Source organism: Notolabrus celidotus, chromosome 18 (genome assembly GCF_009762535.1).
Source record: "Notolabrus celidotus isolate fNotCel1 chromosome 18, fNotCel1.pri, whole genome shotgun sequence".
Taxonomy (NCBI): domain Eukaryota; kingdom Metazoa; phylum Chordata; class Actinopteri; order Labriformes; family Labridae; genus Notolabrus; species Notolabrus celidotus.
The window spans coordinates 13,472,779-13,496,748 of NC_048289.1; the positions used below are offsets into that span (position 1 = coordinate 13,472,779).

Below are 23,970 nucleotides of genomic sequence, written 5' to 3' on the forward strand. Positions count from 1 at the left end.
ACATGTGACAACAGATGGCTGTAAGTGTACTTCTCTATTTGAAGTCTCTCTGAAAAGAAACATCCTTGATTAATCCTTAAATATAACAGCAACATGTCATACAAAACAAACCGTGACACAAATCTATTCTATATGGAAGCCCATTTCTGCCAGTTAAAAAAAAATAATTTCCCAATATTAAGTCATAATAATGAGATCAAAGTCAAAATTATGAGTTAAAAAAAGTCAAAATTATGAGATAAGTGAAAGGAAGACCCCAAATAAAGACAAAGCAGCAGCTTTACTCTGGTACAATATTTCATTTGTAGTGCAACCACGTTTAAAGTAAGCCTCAATGTGCTCACAATCCATTTCTCTCTCATATTAAACAGTGGCTAGAGCTCACACCAGAGTAAAGCTGCTGCTTTGTCTTTAGTAAGGGGTCTTCCTTTCTATTATCTCATAATTTTGACTTTATTATCTCATAATTTTGAATTTTTATCTCATCATTATGACTTAAAATGGGGAAATTATTTTTTTTAACTGGCAAAAATGGGCTTCCATAATTATAAAAATGTCTGGTTATTTCTATCCTGAAAAATCAGCTGTAAAAAGGAGTTGAGATAGACAAGTCTTATTCTCAGTGAGTGTAATGCCATGGTAAACACAAATACAACTCATTTTTCATGACACAGTTGATGCATTTATTGTTTTTCCTGCTATAAGCAATTTCATGATCTGAATTCTGATAATCATCCTTCATTTGCACATTATGTTCCTTTAAGGCACAGCAAGGAATCAAGCAGGTTTTGACAAATATTGCTTAACTTTACAGCAGCTTTATTAAAACAGTTGATCAGAGAAGCACAAAAGCAGAATAAGACACAAAACTTTAACTCTACTGTCAACATGAGAAGGATAGGCTGCAAGGTGGATCCACACATATGCACACTTCTGAGTTTGAGTATAAGGGGATTTTGTGACCTGCTCCAAAGGTTAGGGGCCCTGAAAGCACCATTTGAGAAATCAGAGTAGAATCTCAAAGTTCTGAATCTTCCCTCTAGAACTCAACCTCTGCCTCTAGAAAGAAGACAGCCTGCTGTCGTCATTCATGTATTCTACAGTGGTTTTTCTAATTCAACTAAAATCATCAATAATTTTTGAAAATAATTATTGGCAGTGCTCATTATATGGAATCTATAAATCTGCTCTGTACTCAATATGGTTTTACATATTTCCCTTCTGTAACACATTAGTAACGAGGTGAAGAAAGCCCCCAGCAGAGAACTGACACAGTCTCTAGGGAGACTGCCATTGAGAGTGAGAACTTGAAGGGATTCTTGTAAAATGAAGCGTGTTCCTGTTTTCCAAATCTGTGTAAAAAAAGAAAACACAGAGGCTATAGTCCTTGTTCCAGCAGTCGCACGTTTGACTCCCAGCCTCTGCCGTTTGCTGCATGACTTCCCCCGCACTCTACTCTCAACATTTCCTGTCTCTCTCCAGCTTTCCTATCCAATAAAGGCAAAAATGCCCAAAAACATAACTTAAAAAGAATTGAAAATAAATGAATTCTGAATTAAAACACAGGCTTTCAAGTTCAACTCAGACTTGACACATGACTCTATATAGTGCATTTATTCAAAACCCATCCAATTTCAGAGCAGCCCACAAACCACAGTTCTTCTCCCCCAAAACAGTAGCAGGACAGCAGCTGTATTCATTCAACTTTAACTCACTGTACGGAAACCTTTAATAATAGTCAAACATCAGAGGAGATTAAAGAATCCCACCCATTCTCATAAAACCATCCCTAATTTACTGTACTTACAGAAAACATACACAATGAAATGTTGTAAATATACCACAAAGCTCCTCCAAAAACTAAATAAAAATGCTCTTCGAATAAAACAAATCTTGGAAAGATGCAATTACACAGAGGAACAAAATAACCAACAGGTTTAAACCTCTAAGTTTGAACTTTTATAAACATTTGTGAGGTCCTCAGAAGCCCTGCACCTCCCACAGCAGGATCTCATTATAAGCCACAGTGAAGAGGAGAGTCCCAGAGGGGGAGAAGTGACACGTCTGCAGTGAGTCACTGTGCTGCAGGGAGTCCTGAAACCTGCCGCTGGTCGACTCAATCAACTTCAGCACTCGCTCTGACAGAAATAACACAAGAAGGATTAATTACAAGCATCCTCTTAGATAATACAACTCAAATACCACTTCTTTAAGTTTACCTTTTGATCCCATAGCTATGAGCTGACTTTTACAAGAGAGGCTAAAACATGTGGCCCAGTGAGGGAGGGAAATCTTTTTGATTATCTGTGGAAAAATGAAATGTAGGAGATTACAGAAATAACCCATCACAGGTACAAGGTAGAAGAAAAATGTCACAGTGCTTAAAGAGTGGAGAAGAGGGGGCTGCTGTACCTGTTTTTAGCCAGGCTGTAGAAAGACAGCTCTTTCTCTACTCCGTAGCCGGTGTATACCACCAGGCTGGGGTCTGTGGGGCAGAAGGAAGCCAGGCTCGGAGGTGGGCTGTCATCCTATGAAAGGTAAATAGAGATGTTTTGAAAGTATTAGGTTTATTATGGTGAAACATGGATGGAGCTTGAGATATTTGTAAATAAACCAACTACAGCATGAGTGAGGCCGTGAGCCTCCTCATTAAACATAACAAAACGAATAAAGCCAGATGTGAATATGTGAAACTTTTACAACCAGTGTCAATGCAAAGGCTTAAAAACTTGACATAAATTCAGCAGCACTCAACATTTGGAGTGATATTTCTAGTCACTATCATGCGTTACAACTGAAATTAAATTTGTACCCCAGTGTAGACCGGAGCAGGAAATGTCAGCCAGTCCAGCAGATCACACTTGTCCTTTATCCAATCAGCAGCCCACACACTGACACGTCTGTCATCACTGGCAGCCAACCACATCTCATTCCCCTCCAGTCCAAAATCCTTACACTGAGAATTAGAGGATAACACAGCTTCAGACGTATAAGATGAAAAAATGTTGTAAATGTCAAAGAAAGAACTTCAGAGCTAATTTTCTTCTGGCTTGTAAATAGCATCACATGAGATCCATAACCTTGTCTCCTGCAGCAGCAAAGAGCTGATGAAAGGAAATGTCAGACACTTCTCTGACTCAGAGGTGTAGGCAGAAAAACTGTCAAGAGTACTTGTACTGGATAGTGCCACCTCATTTCCCATTATACATGAAGAAGAAAGTTACTTATCCCGGTAAGATTAACTTCTTATATTATCTATTTAGAGCTGACCTGCTCATTCACACACTGAACAGAGGTAATCTGTGCTCCTTTGTGGTCCCTGATGACACGAACAGTTGCTCCATTCACCAGGCTGCTGACGACTATCATACCATTCTTCCCGGCTGAGAGGATTACATGACCTGCAGGGAGCCAGATACAGTTATAAAATGAAACCGAGTTGAATATAGCTGTGAAAACAGAACAAGTGCAATTCAAAGTGGATCCTTGTCTTGAATTTTCCTGCCTTATATTGGATCAATGACATCTTCCTTCCCATTCATCAGTCCTTGAATAACGACTGTATCCCATACCAGATACGTGTTTTCCTCCTACACCATTTACAATGTTGTTAACATTTCTCTGTTGTACCCTGAAGTAGCATTTCTCTGCTGTTTTTCTCTCCCTTCTCTTTGTCCTTTTGTCAACAAACTGATGTGAAATTATAGCTATAAGTGCACTACTATGATGACAGTTAGTCTGCTGGAGTGTGTGATTACAGACGGATCCATGGCAACAGTGTGCTGTTGAGAAATAATGAACTGATGTCATGGAGTACAGACCAATTAGAATCTAGTAATTATAATGGCCATGTCAAAATCCACTAGAACAGCCTTCTCACTATCCATTATCCCATGAGTGACAATCCCTCATTCACCAATAGTGATATAATTTTTGTATGGACAAATTGAGTAAAAACCGTCATGATTTTTGAATATTGGAATTTATTTCATGTGACTATTTTGTAACCTTTAAATTGAAATTTAAAATTTAAAATTTAAATTTAAATTGAATGAAATGTTTTTCTGATTTGTGCTGTAATGTGGTTTCAACCACATGAGGGCATCTGAAGCTGTTGGGTTTTGCCATTAAATAACAAAAAACTTTCATCATAACATATCAAATAACATAACAAAGCTTGAGTGCCAGTTGCTGGTAAAATCTTACAGTGAGGTAATGTCAGATTCAGAACTGGAGAAAAACGTAGACTTCTGCAGCACCGAAGAGTTCCGGGAGCTACTTCTACGATATAATAAACAAAAAAATTGGCAAAGTGCAAACTCTATAGGTAAAAGTAGAATATCTAGATCACATCCATACGTATATCATTTTGAACTACTACAACAACTATGCACAGTCATTCAATGAGTCTCTCTCTCTTATGTCTGCAGGGGGTCAGGGATCTATTCGAATAATCATTAATAGTGTATCACATTAAAATGCTAAATGTATACATTTTTTAGGTTGTGATTGCTGCATGTACTAACACTGAAGAAAAATTTGTCTTTTTTTTTGTTTGTTTTGTCTTGTTTTGCTTTGTTTTGATAATGTTTTCTGTGGGAGCATTATGTGTTTTTTTCTTTGTGGGTTTTTGTGTATTGTGAAATCTTTATTTAAGAATAAAATATATTGAAAAGAATAGTTAGCAGTAACTGTCGAATAGTATTTTTGCTTAAAATACCCATCCCTAATATGATTGATCTCTTCCCCTGTCTTTTTCCGTCTTTCAGTTTTTTTGTACCCAACTGTTTGTTTTTGTTGTTTTTATTTTTCAATTGTCTTTTTTTCATTTATTAAGTAAGTACAGCAAGTTCTTACCGTTACTGTTCTCTTTTGTATTTTAAAGTGTAACACAATAATTATATCCTCAATGTCTAAAAAGCTTCTCCTTAACTTGTTTTATACAAGTCCTGGTGATAAATAATTATAAAAATAAAAAGCTCAACCCTGGTTCTTGATTTAATGCACAGCTCTTCTCATGACCTACTTTTGGCACTTTTCTAGCATAAAAATAACAACAAACTGTAACATATTATAATGTTATAAACATAGATGAAAGGCTCCTCTCTCACCTTTGGCAGAGTACTGAACAGCAGTGACAGCCAAGGGATGAGGTTGCAGCTTCATCTCCATCTCTGAGGAGGCAAGTCTGAAGATCCTCAGGGTACCATCGCTGTAGCCTGCAGCTACACAAGCACTCTCCTTACTGGAAGAAGGGCTCCAGCAAACACATCCACAGGCCTGACCCACAGAGAAAGAAAGGAGGGAGGATCATACGAGGATCATGTACTACTTTCCTCTTATTTTAGGCTTAAAAAAATCAACAACACACCTAGACCAGAAATGACTGCATTTTGTGAATTCTGGCTTCCCAATCAAAAGTTTCGACACGCAAACTGAAAAAAGTTTCTCCAGTTTACTCAGAAACTAATCCTACTGTTTAAGTCTATTCCCTTGTGTTTCCTCACCTGGTTGAGCACCTGAAACTGCACCACCAGTTCGTTGCAGATGGTCGACCACACCCTTACGCTGCCGTCCTCGCTGCAGGTGGCAAAATGTCTCTCGTCAGAGCTGAACGCCATGCCGTTCACCTGATCAGCAGGGGGGGTAGAAGATGCAGAGAATGAAGCCTGCTGAGACACCACAGCCTGATCACACACAGTGAGCTGTTTGCACACATGGTTTAAATCTCAGAACAAGGGGAATGAAAAAATAACAACAACTTTGAATTACAACCCGTTATTCATCAATACCACAACACTGGCACGAGCCACTCTAATGCAAAATTCAAAGGCAAGATAAGTACTACTATTAAAAAAATACAGCTGGACAAAAAAAAAGTGAATCACTTAGAGGCATAAACTGAAGAACACTAAAACAAGTCATTAGGATATCAAACCGGTGACAACACAAGAAGACAAATACATCAAAACATTGTCACTATACATCAGACACCGTACAAAAACTCAAAGTGATTTCATAACAAGTTGAAAATAGTAATTAGTCAGTCTCTGATCCTCAAGTTTTTTTTTTTAAATGATAACAACTCAGTTATTTGCTCTTTGACAGCCTATCAAGATTCACAAAGACAACAACAATGTGTAATTAGCCAGCATTTTCTACAACTGAACGGTCTCCTCGTCAAATGTTTTCAGTTCCTCAGAGAACTCAAGTTTTTTTTTTATCTCTCAATTCCAAATGTGTTACTAAATGAGTGTTTGTTGTGTTTCACACTTTTAGTTCATGTTATTACAGCTCATTAACTGCTTCTCTGCTCTTTCTCATATTTATTTTTACTATCTTTATTCCCTGGTGAATATCCTGGACATGTAATGACGTCCCCCCGCAGAGTATCCTGCAGATAATTACAGCTGAAGTGAGCTCTTCTATATCTAATCATTGTAAATGTCAGCAGAAAGGTTTCAGTAAAAGCAACTATTATCCTTCAGGAAAACAGATGTGTTAATCAGGTGTATTGTACAGGCAAGGCAGCTATGCAGCCATTGTTAACACTATTAGTTAAATCTGCGTTTGAAAAATGAAATGTCTTTCATGAGGAAGACTTGCCAACTAAAGTGTAACCGTGTAACCGTGCAACGACAGAAAAAGCTGTGCAGTAAGAACAGGACTTGGTTTGAGCGTAATGCTGAGGAGATCATGCTCAAGGTCTCACAATGATAATTCTAACATGCTAATAAATGTAATGTTGACAGGCTGATGGGATTGACATATTTTGTTGGCATTTGAACACCACTATAAGTCTTTGATCAGTTAATGTTCATATATATATATATATATATATATATATATCTATATATATATATATATATAAAGAGCTCATAGTGCCCTATTACCCCTCTAGAACACTACACTCCAACATGCAGGCCTGCTAGTTGTACCCAAAATCTCTAAAGTAGTATGGGAGGTAGAACCTTCAGTTATCAGGCCCCTCTCCTTTGGAATCATCTACCAGTCAGGGTCCGGGAGGCAGACACCCTCTCTACTTTTAAGAGTAGGCTTAAAACTTTCCTTTTTGATAAAGCTTATAGTTAGAACTGGATCAGGCTTGGACCAGCTTTTGTTATGCAGCTATAGGACTAGACTGCTGGGGGAACTGGCGCACTGACACACTGGGATCCTATCTCACCCCCTTCCCCCCAACCCCTCATCACTTACTTTAACTCTGCCTGTCCCATTAAAGTTACTAACCATAGACCTTTCTGGAGTCCCTGAGCTCCATTGTCTCGTAGGTCCCTCTGAGCTGCCGTAGACGTCCTCCTGCTGCGGACGTTCTGGACTCCAGCTGATACGGACGTGCTGGACTCCAGCGGCAACAGCTTCTACTACTCGTCTCATCACTATCACCTCTCTCTCTTATTCTCCTCTATCCCTCTTTCAAGACCCAACTCGGTCGAGGCATGATGGCTGTCTAACATGAGTCTTGTTCTGCTCGAGGTTTCTGCCTGTTAAAGGAAGTTTTTCCTTGCCACTGTAACTAGCTAAATACTGCGATGTGCAATGCTCATGATGGATTAAGGTGGGGTCAGACTGAGTCTTACCCTGTCTGATGTTGGGTCTCTGTTCATAATTTGACAGAGTGGTCTAGACCTCCTAGGTTTGTAAAAGCGTCTTGAGATAACGTTGTTGTGATTTGGCGCTATACAAATAAAGATTGATTGATACATTCTTGACCTGATGATGTCACTATGTGTCAGAGAAACAACAACAGTGAGAGAATTCTTCAGCGAGTCATCCTTATAGCTATGTCCCTGACAAAACTTAAAACCTCAACAGAGATCTGCGTTTTTCATCATACATTAAGAACAGCTTCAAAAAGAAGGAGCTAGAAGACGGCTTGAGGGAGTTTTGTTGGAAATCAGCAACAGAACAGATTTTCTTAGTTAAATAAACTCTGAAATTGTTTTTACATATACACTGCAAATAATTTGGCACTTGCCAAGATTGTAATTCTTAGATTGAGACATGTTAGATGAATTACCTTGTTTTTAGAGTTATTTACTTTTACTTAATCTTTGTATGTATGGTTGAATCTTAAATTGATTATGAACTTGTCTTTTTTGTCTCAATTAGTCTGGGAATCTTAAATTGTGTTAATGACTGTTAAAATAAGCTACAATGGTTGTCTCACCTAAAGTCTCATCAAAATAAAACTTGTTTCAAGATTGAGAAACAACTTCAAGTTGCTTGATTTAAGAATATCACATAAGGTGTCTATTCAGAACACAGCTTGTATCTTATTGATTGCTCATAGTTCTGCTGTGCACAATGGTAATATATTTGTTTTGGTTTGGCTCTAAAGACTGTTTTAAATGTCTTGAAGTATGCATCAACCCTGAGCCACTATTAATAGTGTTCTTGATGTTGTATGTTGTTAATCCTGACATGTATTAAATGTTGCCAGTAATCCAGCTTGTTGTTGTGGTTTCTGTAGAAGAATTTAAGAGGTATACTCTAAGAATAAGAACTGGTTTAAAGATTCTAGTTTTAGTTTAAGATGGATTAGGGTTTATTTTAAGATGAGCCAGCTTATATCAAGAAACAGTGTTATCATAGTTTTCTAATAGTGAGTAATTTTTTACTTAAATTGGTCTTGTTTTTCTTGCCCCCAGGCCATCATTTACTCAAATTAAGCATACAAAATAAATAAATGATCTATCTTTGCTTATATTCAGTATATTTCAATTATAACTGTGCTGTAGGAAGTTTGTTTTCAAGTAGTTTGAGCTAAAAATCAGCATATTCTACTTATTTCAACCCTTTTTAATACTTTTCAGAACCTGCTTGTTTCTAGATTTAAAAATTTCTGTCAAGTAAAATTAACTTGCTGCATGGACAGATAATTTCACTAGTTTTAAGAAATCTTCACCTTGAGTTAAGTTTTTTCATCCTATATTGAAAGTACCCTTTTTTGCAGTGTATTTGTCAGTTGGAGTTTCAATTTTTGGCGGACATATAATACTGAAAACAAGAGCATCATGCCATAGGCACAATTTTCGCTTTATAGCTTCCAATAAGCAACACACTTGTGTCTGATTTATAAACTGTGTTCCAGCACCTGAGGGAGACGCAGGAAAATGGGTATCTGGGTATTTTTTCCCACACCGGTACCTTTGTCTTGTGCCCGCTGACCAGTCGGGTGCTGGTGTTGTCCGACCAGCTGATGTACCAGAGGGTTCCTGCTGTGGTGCCGACAATGCCCATGTCCATTGCGTTATCAAACGCTGCGCTGACCGTCGTCCCGTCCAGCATGATCTCCTGCTCCAACACCACTGTGGTCCCACTGAAGGACAGACCCCAGGAACAGTCAGGCCATATCAGTGTTCCAATGCCTCGAACAGAGTCATACTCAGTCAGCCTCTTTAGTCACTATAAGTCTGTTGTGCATATTAGACAAATATCAAACATCAGTTACAACACTTCTTACAGCTAAATGTAAGAATCTGGCTTTATGTTGGACAAACCTTGTCTCTTTTTTATCCTCTTTCATTGCTAAAGAGTCTTTTAGAACAGGGGTTCCCAAAGTGTGGGTCCCCCCTGGGGGGTCGCGAGACACAAATGGAAGGTCGTGAGATGTCTTCCAGAATGTTTTTTTTTTTTTTAAGTTATCTAAAATTAGTACATTTTACCCATTAAAGTAAATAATATCGACAAAAATAGTAGCTAAACTTGAAATAAAACCTTGAAAAAGAAAATGTGATGAGTTTCTGCCTTTCTTTTGTCGGATGACTCCCAAGTTTAGGGTTAGTGAACAGTTCATTATCAAAAGTATCAGTAGCAGTAGGTTAATACATAACAGCACAGGAAACACAGCCACATGATCATATAGGTAGGCTAATTTTATGCAGACCAGCTAAATAAAGTCACATTAAATCACTTTGAGGGAGTGGGGGTCACGAGTCTTTGTCACCTATATTTTGGGGGTCGTGGGCTGAAGAGTTTGGGAACCCCTGTTGTAGAAGATGTACATAATTTGATGCATAAAAGTTCAAGAAAAGGTAATTCCCATATCCCTCAGCCACTGATATAGGACTGATATAGGCCTATCACAGATGCTGTGCGCTGACTTGGCTTATTATCTCAGATCATTGAAAATATGAAAACTCATTATATAATATAATATTAAGAAACAATGCTTTTAGTAATTTAGAAATGTTGTCATCATCCAGTTTTGCCAGCAATGAAAATTTCAAGTCTATAGCTTACAATTCCGCATTGCTTGCAGCACGTGTTGCAGAGCATCAAGGCTGAGCAGACTGGACGTGCATTTGAAATGACTGACAACACAAATAGGGTGCTATTCACACAGGACAGGTCTAATAATAACAATTTCAGCTCAGGGATACACGAATCCATCATGATATAGCTGAGTCTAAAACTGGCATCAATATCTGTCTGAAGAATTCTAAAGAGGTCAGGCTGACAATATTGGTCATGTGTAATGTGCAAACTGTAGGAGGATATTAGTCGGAGGATAGGAAGTTTATATTCAATAAGCACAGACATTACAATGATTTTGCAGAATTAGATTTGAAAGGAAACCCACTGATGCCCCTGTTCTTTTGGATAAACAGACCCAGAATAGTAGGATGTGTAAATATAACACTATGATAGAAAAAGCAACGATCGAGATAAGACCTCAGGAGGAATAACGAGAATGTTCTCCCGACCTGTCTTCTTCATTGGAGACCTTTTCCTGAGGCTTCTCACCCTGCACAGCTTCTACCTCCCACAGTCGCAACCAGCGGGTGTTGCTGCCTGTCAAGAGTTGGTTCCCTCTACACAGCAGCATACCTACAACATGAATCCCAAACAGTCCAGTTAGAACTCAAGACAGAAATACACATTATTCTCATGAGTTTAAAACGACAGGCATATTTTCAGTTGATTGACCAAGCTTAATAAAAATCTAAGAATGAACTTTTACCGTACGATATAGTTTGAACATTAAGAGTGTCTTTTAGTACCAATCTCCCCCTCATCAGCTTGCCACGTCATGAAGCAGCGCTGTGTTTCCACATCCCAGACGCAATATGTCCTCTATTAGTGGCGGTGAACAGGAGAGAGTCCATGTGGTAGCACAGAGCCGTCAGCTCTACGTCACCCACTTCCGCTGGTGCCTTCACCTGTGCAACTAACACAAGTTTAGGAGTGGTTAAGAATTAAGAACCAGAGCGATCCAAATGATGAGTTTTGATACATCACATGACTTGAGCCAATACGGAGATCATTAAGTCGACATAGATACATTTACTGTGTTTTTCTGATGTACCTTGAGGTCAACGTTGGAGCCTTGAGTCTGGATGAGGCAGAAGTAAGCCCCTAGGCTGCCACACAGGCCATGGCTGGCTGTGAGGGACTGAAAGCTGCGTCGTGGATCGGCCCTGATACACTCACGCTGGACCAGCAGCTGGAAGGTCTTTGTGTTCCACAGAGCCACCTCGGGGTCAGAGAAATCTCCTACGGGTTTTTGGCAATAATCAGAACTCAACACTTGTGTAATACCTGTATCTTTCTGAGCAGTCAAACTCAACCTATTACTCACCAACAGAGAGAAGAAGCGATCATCCCTGGAGAAAGCCAGACTCTGCACCCCCTCCCTGTGGTAGGACATGGTTTTACGACAAGTTCCATTCTGGATGTCCCAAATGCAGATCAAGCTCCTGGTGCCATTACTGCCGCCTGATGCTGATGCATTTGTCTGCACAAGAGGGAAACACAGGCAGGCATAGAGCTCTTTTATTGCAACACTTTATTTTCACTCATGATTCCCTGAGGCACAGAACTCACAGAAAACCATTCCATATATCAACACAGCCTGCTTCTTAATCCTCCAATCCTCAGGAGACATGATTAAGTTTTAATTTCCTCAAAATGGTTCACAGACATCTGATCAAAAACTTTCAGAGGACTGTAGAAACTTTCCCTCATTTTACTGACTTAAGATTAAATGAGCCAGTTTATTTTATGCTAGTACAAAAACAGTCTGATGGGTTCTCTTTGAGCATTATAATCCAGACTGTACTATCAGAGAGGACTGAGCCCCCACCATCAAACCTTCCCTCCTGGTGATAATGTTTTTCTAGGCTATTAATTTCCTTTGCATCTCTTTGAGAAGAAACTGATTTTTTTCAAAGTTAGCAACTCCCAGTGATGACCGACCAACTTTCACTCTGTAAGGCAAACTGGATGAGTCCAGTTTGGTCTATATTAGGGATGTCAAACAATAACGAGTATCGATTAATTGATTGTTAAGAACTTACTCGAACAGATTTTTTTTTGCGCCTTTATATCACGTGGAACAAGCATCAGGTGGTCTTATGTTATGTTCAGCTATGAGGGAGGTTTTTAAGCTTAAAGTATGTTTCGATGTGAATCAGCTGACCTAAAGGTGTTGTGCACAGCAGAGATGCTCAGCTGGGGCTGCGCTGAGTGGCAGGTCCTCCATGAGCGCTTTTTTTCTCCGCCGCCGGACTGATTATGACTCGGTTGTGCTCACGGCTGACAAAATTGAGACCAAGATAAATCATGTCAGAACTTTTTCCACCTTTAATGTGACCTTAACGTGAACAATTCAATTTTTTTTTTTAGATTTTAGGGGGAAGGATAAAATAAAAAACTAAAATAATGTGGTTGCATAACTGTGCAGACACTTAACTAATAATTTGTTTAGCACCTTTTGATTTTATGACAGCACTCCATTTTTTTTTGTAGGAGTCTATTAGTATGGCACATCTTGAAGTGGTAATATTTGCCCATTCTTCTTTACATTAATTAGTTGCAGGCTTAGCTGTGTGTGTTATAAAGCTTGTGTGCATTCAGGGTGAGGATTAATAACTGCAGGAATGACCACTCTGAGGTTCTATCTCTCCACACACCAGTCAAGCTGCTTATTGCATCCATTTACATTCCTGACAGAACGACTCTGTAAGTAAGTAAAAGTGTATTCATATAGCACCTTTCAAAATGTTCAAAAGGGCTTCACTATAAAAGATGAGTAGCTGTGTAGATGTGATGGTAGGATAATAAACATAAACACCACAATTATTTACACTAAGGACAAACACCAGAGAATGAATAAGAATGTGAGTGAAAGAACCCAAGAGGACTGTAGAGCCATTTTCATTTAAGCCCCCTCTACTGTTCCACAATATGTGTCTTGTTCATTATGAAGCGTCAAATATTAAACATACCTTAGCGTCATTTGTGACTGCGAGACAAGAGATCTCCTCATTGTGGCCGTGCAAGTGCCTCTGACTTCCCGTATGAAGGTATTCCACCACCACCAAACAACCACAGGAATACGCGAACAAACCTGCAACAGACAACAAGTGCAGCATAAAAAAATGACACTGAGCCATCCTTTTTTTAAAGCAATAGCTCCTCTGATAGATGAAACATTTGTGTGAGTCTATTTTTTTTCCAGATCGGTTTCAGATATAATTTAGAGTAACAGTAAACAGAGTGTGTAACCGTCAGCATTTGTTTAAGTTTAAACTACAATTTATCTATCAACCTTCACTACAATGAGTTAACACTTACAACAAACTGTTGGAAAATTCTAAAGTTACAAAACATGAATGTCTAAATCTCAAGTAGGCCTTGAGTCATGACCACACAGGATATATTTACTTAATTATTGTCTGGCTTCTGCTGCATTTACATAGATTCAATTTTATAACATCTGAGATTTCTCTGCACACTTGGACTAGTCACAACAACTACGCTAACATTAATAATTCTGAGCTGACCTTGGTCAGGGCTCCACACCATGTTGCCTCGCCCATTGCCATTATAGCCAATCACTGCTTTGAGTTGATGCCCTCCTCGCCTGGTTTGGGAGGCACAGCAGCCTGAAGAAAACAACAAAAAGTCAAGAAAGCACACAAACTAACGCATTAAAAAACGGCTCAGCCTTTCTTTGAAAAGTCTTAATCAAAGTGTTTTTACCTGATCAAGACTGGAGGTCTTAAAACGAGGGAGAAAGTGCCTGGTAACAATCAGGACGTACTGGCTTCTTCCCTTTCAACTCAACTGACTGAAAAAAACATCATCAATGAAACAAATTCAGCACAGTTTAGCAACAAAAGCCCCAACAAGTGTTGAGGATGCTGCAATTGCTGAATAATTCAGTCAGGGACCTACCAATGTCCGGTTGACTGGTATTCAAGGGAGGCGTGTGGCCCAGCTCAGTGACTTTCAGGAAGGAGACAACAGGTCTGGGGTCAGAGGAAAGCACCTAACCAGGGGCTGGGACAGGAGCATTTGGGATGTGTGGAGCATCATCACAAAAAGGACAAAGAGCCCAAAGCTGCATGAAGAAAAAAGGAGAGAAAATATAATCTTGAGTTTCTGCCTTCAAAAGAAACAATATATTTTTGACTCAGCTTTAATAATCTTGTTCTGGGCTCTTAAGAGCTGTCAAACAGTGGAATAACAAAGCTGTGTCTGAATATACCACGTACGTATACCCTATAGGGTCTAATGGTGGCTGTGCTTTCACATACAATTATAACTCTGTCAGTATGTTTCCCAAATTAGAGTCTACTAATGAATAGTAGTTAAAAAAGTGTTTTGCAAGTTAGTTTGGCACTTGATTAAAAATTTGGAAGCATACCAGTAAGCACCAAAAGATCTGTTGATAATATTTAGGCACTTTTAAAAGCAGAATACCAAAACTAAAAACATCTTAATTCATGCAAATTTAAGATTTAAATGTATTATTCTAAATCTACGAGTGCTAGCTAATAATTCACCCACTAATCCTGTAAATTCATAAAGTTATTGCTAAGTTGTGTGTTAAAACGAAGATGTATGTTTGCTTTTTCATGAACTTTTCAAATGTTAAAGGTTCAGTTTTAAAACGTACCCCCTCCGTTAGCCTGGCCTGTTGTGATGACATCCAGTCGAGGTGGAGGTGAAGCGGGAATAGGTGCCGTCTGTCGAGGCATCCCATTGGACAACCTGAACTCTACCTAACCTCCTTCTTCTGGTTGAACTGTTCCATGACAGCAAAACACAGACTGTAAACTTCCATGAAGCAACAAATATGCTTATCATGTACAGGTGCAGCTCAAATAATTAGAATATCGTGAAAAAGTTCAATATTTTTTGTCACTCAAGTCAGAAAGTGAAACTCCTATATTATATTGATTCATTACACATAGAGTGACATATTTCAAGCCTTTATGCTTTTTATTTTGAGATTATGGCTTACAGAAAATTAAAACCAAAGTTCAGTGTCTCAGAAAATTTGAATATTACATAAGATCAATGAAAAAAGGGCAATATAAACAGAAATGCCAGGCTTCTGAAAGTATTTTCATTTCTATGCACTCAATAATTGGTTGGGCCTCCTTTTGCATGAATTACTGCATCAATGCGGCGTGGCATGGAGGCAATCAGCCTGTGGCACTGATGAGGTGTAATGGAAGCCCAGGTTGCTTGATAGCGGGCCTTCATGTCATCTGCATTGTTGGGTCTGGTGTCTCTCATTGTCCTCTTGACAACCCATAGATTCTCTATGGGGTTCAGGTCAGGCGAGTTTGCTGGCCAATCAAGCACAGTAGTACCATGGTCACTGAACCAGCTTTTTGTTACTATGGCAGTGTGGGCAGGTGCAAAGTCCTGCTGGAAAAATGAAATCAGCATCTCCATAAAGCTTGTCAGCAGAAGGAAGCATGAAGTGCTCTAAAATGTCCTGATAGATGGCTGCATAGACTGTGGACTTCAGAAAACACAGTGGACCAACACCAGCAGATGACATGGCACCCCAAACCATCACTGACTGTGGAAACTTCACTCTGGACTTCAAGCAACGTGAATTATGTGCCTCTCTCCTCTTCCTCCAGACTCTGGGACCTTGATTTCCAAATTAAATGGTAATTTTCATCTGAAAAGAGGACTTTGGACCACTGAGCAACAGTCCAGTCCTCTTTCTCCTTAGCCCAGGTAAGACGCCTCTGACGTTGTCTCTGGTCCAGGACTGGCTTTACACTAGGAATGTGACATTTGTAGTCCATGTCCTGGTTTCGTCTGTGCATGGTGTCTCTTGATGCGCTGACTCCATCGTCCACTCCTTGTGAAGCTCTCCCACATTCTTGAATGGATTTTATTTGACGATCCTCTCCAGGCTGCAGTTATCCCTGTTGCTTGTGCACCTTTTTATACCACACTTTTTCCTTCCAAGCCTGGATATGCTCGAATACAGCACTCTGTGAACAAGCAGCTCTTTAGCAATGACCTTTTGTGGCTTACTCTCCTTGTGGAAAGTGTCAGTGACGGTCTTCTACACATCTGTCAAGTCAGCACTCTTCTCCATGATAGTGTCCGTACTGAACCAGACTGAGAGACCATTTAGAGTCTCAGGAAACCTTTGCAGGTGTTTTGAGTTCATTAGCTGATTCGGGTGTGGCACCATGAGTTTCCAATATTGAACTTTGTCACAATATTCTAATTTTCTTAGACACTGAATTTTGGGTTTTTCATTATCTGTAAGCCAGTTCTCTTCAAAATTACAAGAATTAAGGCTTGAAATATGTCTATGTGTAATGAATCAATATAATGAGTTTCACTTTCAGACTTGAGTGACATCAAATATTGAACTTTTTCACAATATTCAAATTTTCTGAGCTGCACCTGCATATCTTAAACAGTGATGTTTTGTAGATATGAGCTTTCAGTGATGTTACCTGGTCGAGAAGCTCGGGTGGAAGTCACTTTGAGAGGTGAACTGGGAGTAGAGAGAAAGTGTATCAGACATTAAAGAAGAGATCTTTAAAGTGTAACACTTGAAAAACACAAGATTAAGACATTATGCAGGAAGAGTTACCGTCTGTCAGCCAAAGAGTCCACAGGATGTGCCAGGAAGTCCCAAAGGAAGATGGCATCTCCCACAGAGACTACACCAAGCTGGTCAGGAGTGAAACTCACCTGGCAGATGGACTGACTGTGTCCGATGAACATCTGTTGTAGAGGGACACGTTTCAGAAAAGTTATTTTAGTCTATTTAAATGTACTCTTTTACTCTTTATGACAAGCCCCATCTTGCACTGCTGTTGTCACTGACATGTTGACTGTTGAGTGTTGTTTGTCTGTTTGTTAGAGTTTGTGCTGTTTATCGACAAGCTGGTACACTGCAAACCAAATTGCCCCTCTGGGATTAATAAAGTTCTCTGAATCTGAATCTGAGAAAGAAAGAAAACTAACTGTTCTTCAACGACATGCTTTCTATGAAGATCATGCATGTACATGTTCATCAGTGCAATAAGATCTTTGTAAGACAGATTTTTTTCTTTTTTTTTATTAATCTGGAATTTTTTAAGGTATTTATTTCTATTGTCATTCATGACGTTAACTTGGGAGACAAAATATGTTTATTGGATCACTTGGCTCTTTTGATTGTCTATAGTTTTCATGTCTTTACTTTATTTATCTCACTTCTTGCGTTGTATTTCTCCTTTCACACGTTTACAGTGTCTAATAATTTGCTCCAATTTAAAAAATTAAAAGTAAATATTGGAAAAAAAACATAAAAAAGTTAAATGGGTTTTGGAGGCAGTGATGGCAGAGGCTGCAATGTAAATCAGTATTACCTAATCCCATTCACACACCGATTGCACAGCCACAGGGGCCAGTTCAGGGTTAAGTGTCTTCAAGGACACTCCAGCATGCAGGCAGCAGGACCGGGGATTGAACCCCTGACCTTCCAAGTGAGAGATGACTGACTACCACTGAGCCACAGCCAAGCTAATGGGACAGTTTACACTTTTGTCAAGGATGTTAAAAATTTATTTTGGATAATTTAATTCAGGGGTTCCCAAAGTGTGAGTCGAGACCCCCTGGGGGGTCGCGAGATGTCTTCAAGAATGTTTTTTTTAAATATTTATTATTATTATTATTTATTTTTGTTTATTTACCTTGTTTTCTTATGTTTAACTTCCTTTTTGTTGAACTGTTAATTATCATTATTTATTTATTGTTATTAATTTTATTGCATTTTTTTGTATTTATTTATTCTAAAAATACTAAAAAAATGCAATAAAAAAAGTTGATGACAAAAGTTATCTAAAAATAGTAAATTTTAACCATTATAGTAAAAAATATCGACAACAATAGTAGCTACATTTAAAATAAAACCTTGAAAATAGAACAAGTAATGAGTTTTCTGTCTTTCTTTTTGCCATATGACTCCTAAGTTTAGGGTTAGTGAACAGTTAATTATCAAAGCATCAGTAGCAGTAGTTTAATTCATAAAGGCACAGGAAACACAGACACATGCTCATATAGGTAGGTTAATTTTTCTGCAGACCCAGCTAAATGAAGCCACATTAAATCACTTTGAGGGACAGTGGGGGTCGCAAGTTTTTGGCACCTATATTTTGGGGGTCAAGTTTGGGAACCCCTGCTTTAATTGACCAATTAAAATGAGCATTCAGTCACATTAAACACTACATGGTAATTTGACTCATTCATGTACAAATAAATAAAGCAGCAACAAACTCTTCACTATAACACAACAACAAAAATACCTAAACCCAAAAGACTGAGATATCTACCTGTGAGTTTAAATCTAGCTGCATGTTATAGTCCCACACTTTCACAGCATTGTGTCCCGCTGTCAGCAGGAATCGGGCGTCTTCACTCACAGCAAGAGATGAGCATTCATGTTTGTGCACCTTAGACACCTGCCAGGACAGCAGACATCCAAAAACAAAAAACACTTGACTGTGAGGTTGAAAAAGAGTCAAATATTCGTGTTAAGACAAACTATGCATATCAAAACTCCGAGTGCAGTTAACCTCCTGTTTGTGTCAGTACATTCAAGATCAGTATTATCGAGCAAACATGGTTATTCAGTGTTCTTGAAACAAAAGGGCACACTTACAAGAACAAGCTAGGAAAACACAGCAGGTAAGTACTCACATATGGATTTTTAGTACTTAACAAGGCATTCAAGTTCAGCAGTGTTACCTCCCGCAGCAGACGACCTGTCTTGGTGCTAACCCAGAGGATCTTGTTAGAAGATATGGCTACCAGTAAATGTTCAGTAGAGGTTGGAGAAAAGCAGACTTTCAGTGCAGAATCAACACGGGGGCTATCCACGTCCAGAATGCTAACATCTAGGAGGAGCAACTAGACAGAGGTGGGGAAACAAAGACTTCAGATTAAACAGACAACAGAGCAAAGACTACCTGATCTGTAAACTAAAAGTATATGCATCCATCCATTATCTAAAACATAAAATATATTGGTTAATCCCAGGGAACACCCAGGGTTTCTGTGTAGTATATAAAAATGGAATATGACACAACCCAAGGGTAACACTGCCTCACCACTCTGTCACAAGTCTCAAGTCAAATCTGATCATAATGTACCTGAGCAATGTGAAAAATGGTAGTTACTAAAAAAGGAGTCTAACATACCTCATCCAGAGACCGTGAGTCAGCGATGGTGACAATATATTCAGTGGGGCCGACAAAAGCCAGACAGCGACTGTCAGAGCTCACTGTGAGAGCGTCTGGAGCGCGCTCCGTGCCTCGAGCAAACCACATTACCTAGCAGAGGAGGTCAAAGTCAATCGAATAACACACTTCTGGTGAGTGTAGCTTGCTGGTATTCCACTCTGTTTCATACAAGTGAAATAATAACATCTATGATACAGCTCAACACAGTGCCATTTCATTTCACTATAAAGTCCCTCCAGGATTTTGCAGGGATTTTTTGTGATTGCAGTGGAAGTTGCGATTTTTATTTTCTTTTTTCCCCAATAACATCTCGGGGGAAAGTCAATACGCTAAATTACAGTTGTTTTTAGAAAACATTCTTGATGTGGCCACTGTGGCTGTATTATGATTCTCTTGATTCACAGAAAAATGCCATGAAAGGGATGTATTGCACATTTACGACGTTGATTGAATGTACCTGCAGTGACAGGTGCACTGGACAGACAGGCACTCTGAAATGCATCTGCATCTTTCAACAAGGAGTTGATCAAATGTACTAAATGTGTCTGATGTATCACAAAACTGGAATAAATCAAGCTCTAGATGCAGAGCTTTTTACGGTAATGACGGCAACAACGTCAAACATCAAATATTAAACAGACGTCCCCCAGTTGTGTCTTTGTCACTAACGCACACCGGGGGTAAAAATCCTCAAAGAAGATGAGACAGATGCATGGAGGCGGGAAGAGCTGGTTCACACAGCACACCTGCTGCAGGAAGGTGACCAAGCGAAAACTGTGCCCCTCAAATAATAACTCTAGTATCTATAAATAACAACGTTGTCATGGTCACTTGTCCTGCCTGCTGTCCTCACTTTTCATCCGTTCTCCGTGCGTGTTTTGCTGTTGAAAAGTGCGGATCAAGTGAGGACTCACGTTTACGTTCCAAGGAAGTGAAATTGATGATGAAACTGATGACGTACAGGGCTGAGATTAACGTAATTGGTCAAATTTGCGGGAAAGTTGCGGTGATTGTATATAATTGCAAGGCCGCGCAAAAATCGCGCTGATTGGTTGAATTTACGTTGAAAGTTGCGATCGCAAAATCGCAACTTCCTGGAGGGACTGACTATATGATTAAGTTGGTTGAAGATGATATTTCTGGTATTACAGCACACAGATCACTAAAGTTGACTGAAGTGTTTGTACATTGGATTGCGTGTGTTTTAACATACACACAGCTCTGGTCACATCATGTTCTTCCTCGGATGCGTTGTAAAGTGTCAGAGAACCTTGGGAGTCTGCAGTGTACATGAACTCTCCATCCGGAGAAAAGGCAAGACCCACTATTTCTCCTTGGTGCTGCCTGAAATATAAACATGTCTTTCAGTGCAGAGTGACAATACAAAGGCAGCCTTCACTCTCTATTCAAGAATATTATTGATTTATTTTGTACTAAAGGTCTGCGTATGTGTAGCAATACATGTAAAAGCCTCTCAATCAGCGCTTTGCACCAAGCCTCATAGCAGCCAGAGGTTACATTGAGACGTACTTGTGTTCAGCCAGCAGTTTGGCACTGGAGATATCAAAAACCCGGACAATGCCGGAGCTGAAGCCACAGGAGAAAACCTGCTTGCTGGGATGGAAGGCCACAGAGCAAGGGCTGTCCTCTGACACAAAGTCAAACAGCTGGAAACAGGAGACAATGACAGACATATAGTTGTACAGTAAAAGTGAAAATGAGCAACCAATGGTAACAGAGGCAAGTGTCTTTAATATATCATCATGAGTGGAGTTAGTAAAGTTAACCAAATGATTTGCTGGTTTTGTTTGCAGATGGGAAGTTTGGTGTTTAAAAACATTAATATATTTGAATAGAAAATAGTTTTAAATCTGATCATTATCGATTTTTGTTGGGTGATTGTGTCTTTAAAGACAAGGAATAAAAGGACAACAGAAACATATCATCATATTTAGGGATGCACCGAAATGAAAAGTCTTGGCCGAAACTGAAAACGGAAAAATTAGGAAACTGAGGCCGAAAACCGAAACACCAAAATAAATTATTATGCCAATTACTAGTACCATTGCATTTAAGGCTCTGACTATGTACTAACCTCACTAAAATCAAGGACCTCATTGAACATATCAGACAAGGAGGGTGCAGGCCCCTCATCTGGTTCAGAGAGACAAGTCCTATTTTCTGCGCTCTGTTCTCCTTCTCCTGCGCTGTGCACTTATCCATCTCCAAGCGGGTTCTCCGCATCCATCGCGGCCTGGATAATTTCTTGTGCGTGCTGCTTTATTCTCACATCCAAGTAATGATCTTTATAACGCGGATCAAGTACAGTCCTGATGAAGGGCAGAGGATCCAAATAGATCTCAGTGAAATGTGTGCTGACAGCCTCTAAGAGTGTACTTTTCATTGTTTTCACTCCGTGGTTCGTCTCAACCTCTTTGCTTAGAAGACGCTTTAGTGCTGCGATTAAAGGAATAATGGATGCAGACATGTTGGCCCTTATCCAGACAAGCGCGTACTGGCCGTGGTTTTTGATTGCGTCAACACAACATTCTGTTTCGGCCATGTTGTTTCGGTGATAAAAGTCTTTCAGCCGAAAACCGAAAATGCACTTTTGGGACATTTTTGGCCGAAAATTTTCAATGGATGAATTTTCGGTGCATCCCTAATCATATTCAAATGTTAATGAGAATGAGAATGCCGCTTTTTTCTGTAAGTAAGCTTAAATTAGTATAAGATTCAACAATAATTTCAATATATTAGAAAAGTAAACCCAGCAAAAATAACTCTGCTGCCCTAGTGTAACATCAGAAACTCCCATGAAATTTCACTACAAACACTAAATCTTCTCTTCAATTTCTGCTAAACTGAATCCATGAATTAGTAATGTTTTAGACTACAGTTCCACAGTGGAAACAGATCTGATTTTTGCCAACAAATGCAAAGAGCTTATGCACCTGGGAGCCTCCCATGGATCTGCTTCAACAGAAAAGATAAGCCTCACAGTCATCGGTCTGTTCTGAAAATGTTTAACTCCTGGATGAAACTGTGTAGTCATAATCACAGCCAAGAGCGGTGGTAAGCAGATGGAGTTGAAAAACTGAAAATTTGAATCATGAAGATTTCCCTTGAGCTCCTTTGTGCCTAACCATGTTCTCATCCTGAAGAGGTCATAACTGCTTCTGAACAACAAGTTAATGTGATCCTGACTGACCTGCTGCAGGGAATCCATGTTCCAAATACGAACTGTGCCATCAGAGGAAGCTGTTGTCAGGTGCCGACGGATGCCATCCACACTGAAGCCGAGCACGGCGTCTGTATGCGACCTCATCAGTGTGCTGTAACCTCGGCTGCTCACATCAAGGAAACCCAGGTTACCTGTGGATGTAGCAGCCAGGACGTAACGGCTGTCTGATGAGACAGACACGAGGCTCACGGGCCCCTCATGCTCTGGAAAAAAAAAAAGTGTCTGAGTTATTCCCCAAATACAGTGTTCGATGTGTGTGTGTGTGTGTGTGTGTGTGTGTGTGTGTGTGTGTGTGTGTGTGTGTGTGTGTGTGTGTGTGTGTGTGTGTGATTTTTAATAACACATGTACCCCTCACAGTACTATTTAGTATTTAGCTAAATTTGTGACAGTTCTTGAGCAGAGAAGAATTTAACATTTAACATAAAGGTGTTTGATTTGTGTGTTTAAACACTCGTGAAGGGTGGGTGATTGCTTCTAGGGTGAAAGAAAACCTTAATAGTTGATGATACCTGTGTTACAGCTAGAAAGCAGAGGAGATGACTATTTGAAATTGCTAGTCATCAATTGCTTTTTTTCAAGTATACCAGCAGAACCACCCAGGAAAGATGCAAATAGAGAATAAGTGTCTAAACATTAATGAAATAAACATCACACAGCTTCCTGTGGAGAGGGAACTGCCAGCTACTGTTTATTTGCTTCAGGTAACAATTATTCAACATCCTGCTGTCCTTACCAGCCTCCAGGAAGACAGAAGAAAAGTCAAGGGGCCACAGACGCAGGAAGCCATCTTCAGAGCCGGTGGCACAAAATGATGAGGACACACTAATGCTGTTGATAGCAATGCCTGGACCTAGAACACACACATTCACACACACAGAGATACACTGTTTAGTTCTTCAGGCTCTCCACAGTTTCCCCTCAACCCTTTCTTTAACTGTTTTATCAAAAAACACTTCTATACAATCAATTCCAAACGTACCTGTGTTAAAAGTCCACTTCTCCCTGCGGTTTGCATGCTGCTGCTGTGCAGGCAGCAGCCTCCTCACATTTCTGATAACAACTCTGCTGTAGTCGATCTCAAAGATATGGCCACTCCGACTGCTGGCAAACCTGTAGGGAACAAGTGAAAGTAGATATTTTTGATAATACAGCTTTCATCTTATTTGGATTGGTATAGTTTTTTTCAAACTAAATATGGATGT

General features: G+C 39.5%; 1 protein-coding gene across 1 annotated transcript in view; it reads right to left on the minus strand.

Annotated features, from left to right (window-relative positions):
- Positions 1 to 798: 798 nt before the first annotated feature.
- Positions 799 to 23,970, minus strand: part of wdr90 (WD repeat domain 90) — a 37,779-nt gene continuing 14,607 nt past the window's right edge. The window contains 34 exon segments of the mRNA XM_034707560.1: positions 799 to 2,138; positions 2,220 to 2,308; positions 2,416 to 2,528; positions 2,813 to 2,956; positions 3,271 to 3,401; positions 5,112 to 5,280; positions 5,508 to 5,630; positions 9,169 to 9,340; positions 10,728 to 10,851; positions 11,025 to 11,090; positions 11,093 to 11,177; positions 11,312 to 11,391; positions 11,394 to 11,460; positions 11,462 to 11,517; positions 11,599 to 11,758; positions 13,251 to 13,372; positions 13,809 to 13,874; positions 13,877 to 13,910; positions 14,008 to 14,049; positions 14,051 to 14,091; positions 14,203 to 14,345; positions 14,347 to 14,368; positions 14,927 to 15,055; positions 16,749 to 16,789; positions 16,889 to 17,022; positions 18,615 to 18,743; positions 19,030 to 19,191; positions 19,482 to 19,601; positions 19,603 to 19,613; positions 20,737 to 20,867; positions 21,054 to 21,190; positions 22,735 to 22,970; positions 23,502 to 23,618; positions 23,748 to 23,878. Of these exon segments, the coding sequence (XP_034563451.1) occupies positions 1,981 to 2,138; positions 2,220 to 2,308; positions 2,416 to 2,528; positions 2,813 to 2,956; positions 3,271 to 3,401; positions 5,112 to 5,280; positions 5,508 to 5,630; positions 9,169 to 9,340; positions 10,728 to 10,851; positions 11,025 to 11,090; positions 11,093 to 11,177; positions 11,312 to 11,391; positions 11,394 to 11,460; positions 11,462 to 11,517; positions 11,599 to 11,758; positions 13,251 to 13,372; positions 13,809 to 13,874; positions 13,877 to 13,910; positions 14,008 to 14,049; positions 14,051 to 14,091; positions 14,203 to 14,345; positions 14,347 to 14,368; positions 14,927 to 15,055; positions 16,749 to 16,789; positions 16,889 to 17,022; positions 18,615 to 18,743; positions 19,030 to 19,191; positions 19,482 to 19,601; positions 19,603 to 19,613; positions 20,737 to 20,867; positions 21,054 to 21,190; positions 22,735 to 22,970; positions 23,502 to 23,618; positions 23,748 to 23,878 (3,685 nt within the window). The 3' untranslated portion in view covers positions 799 to 1,980.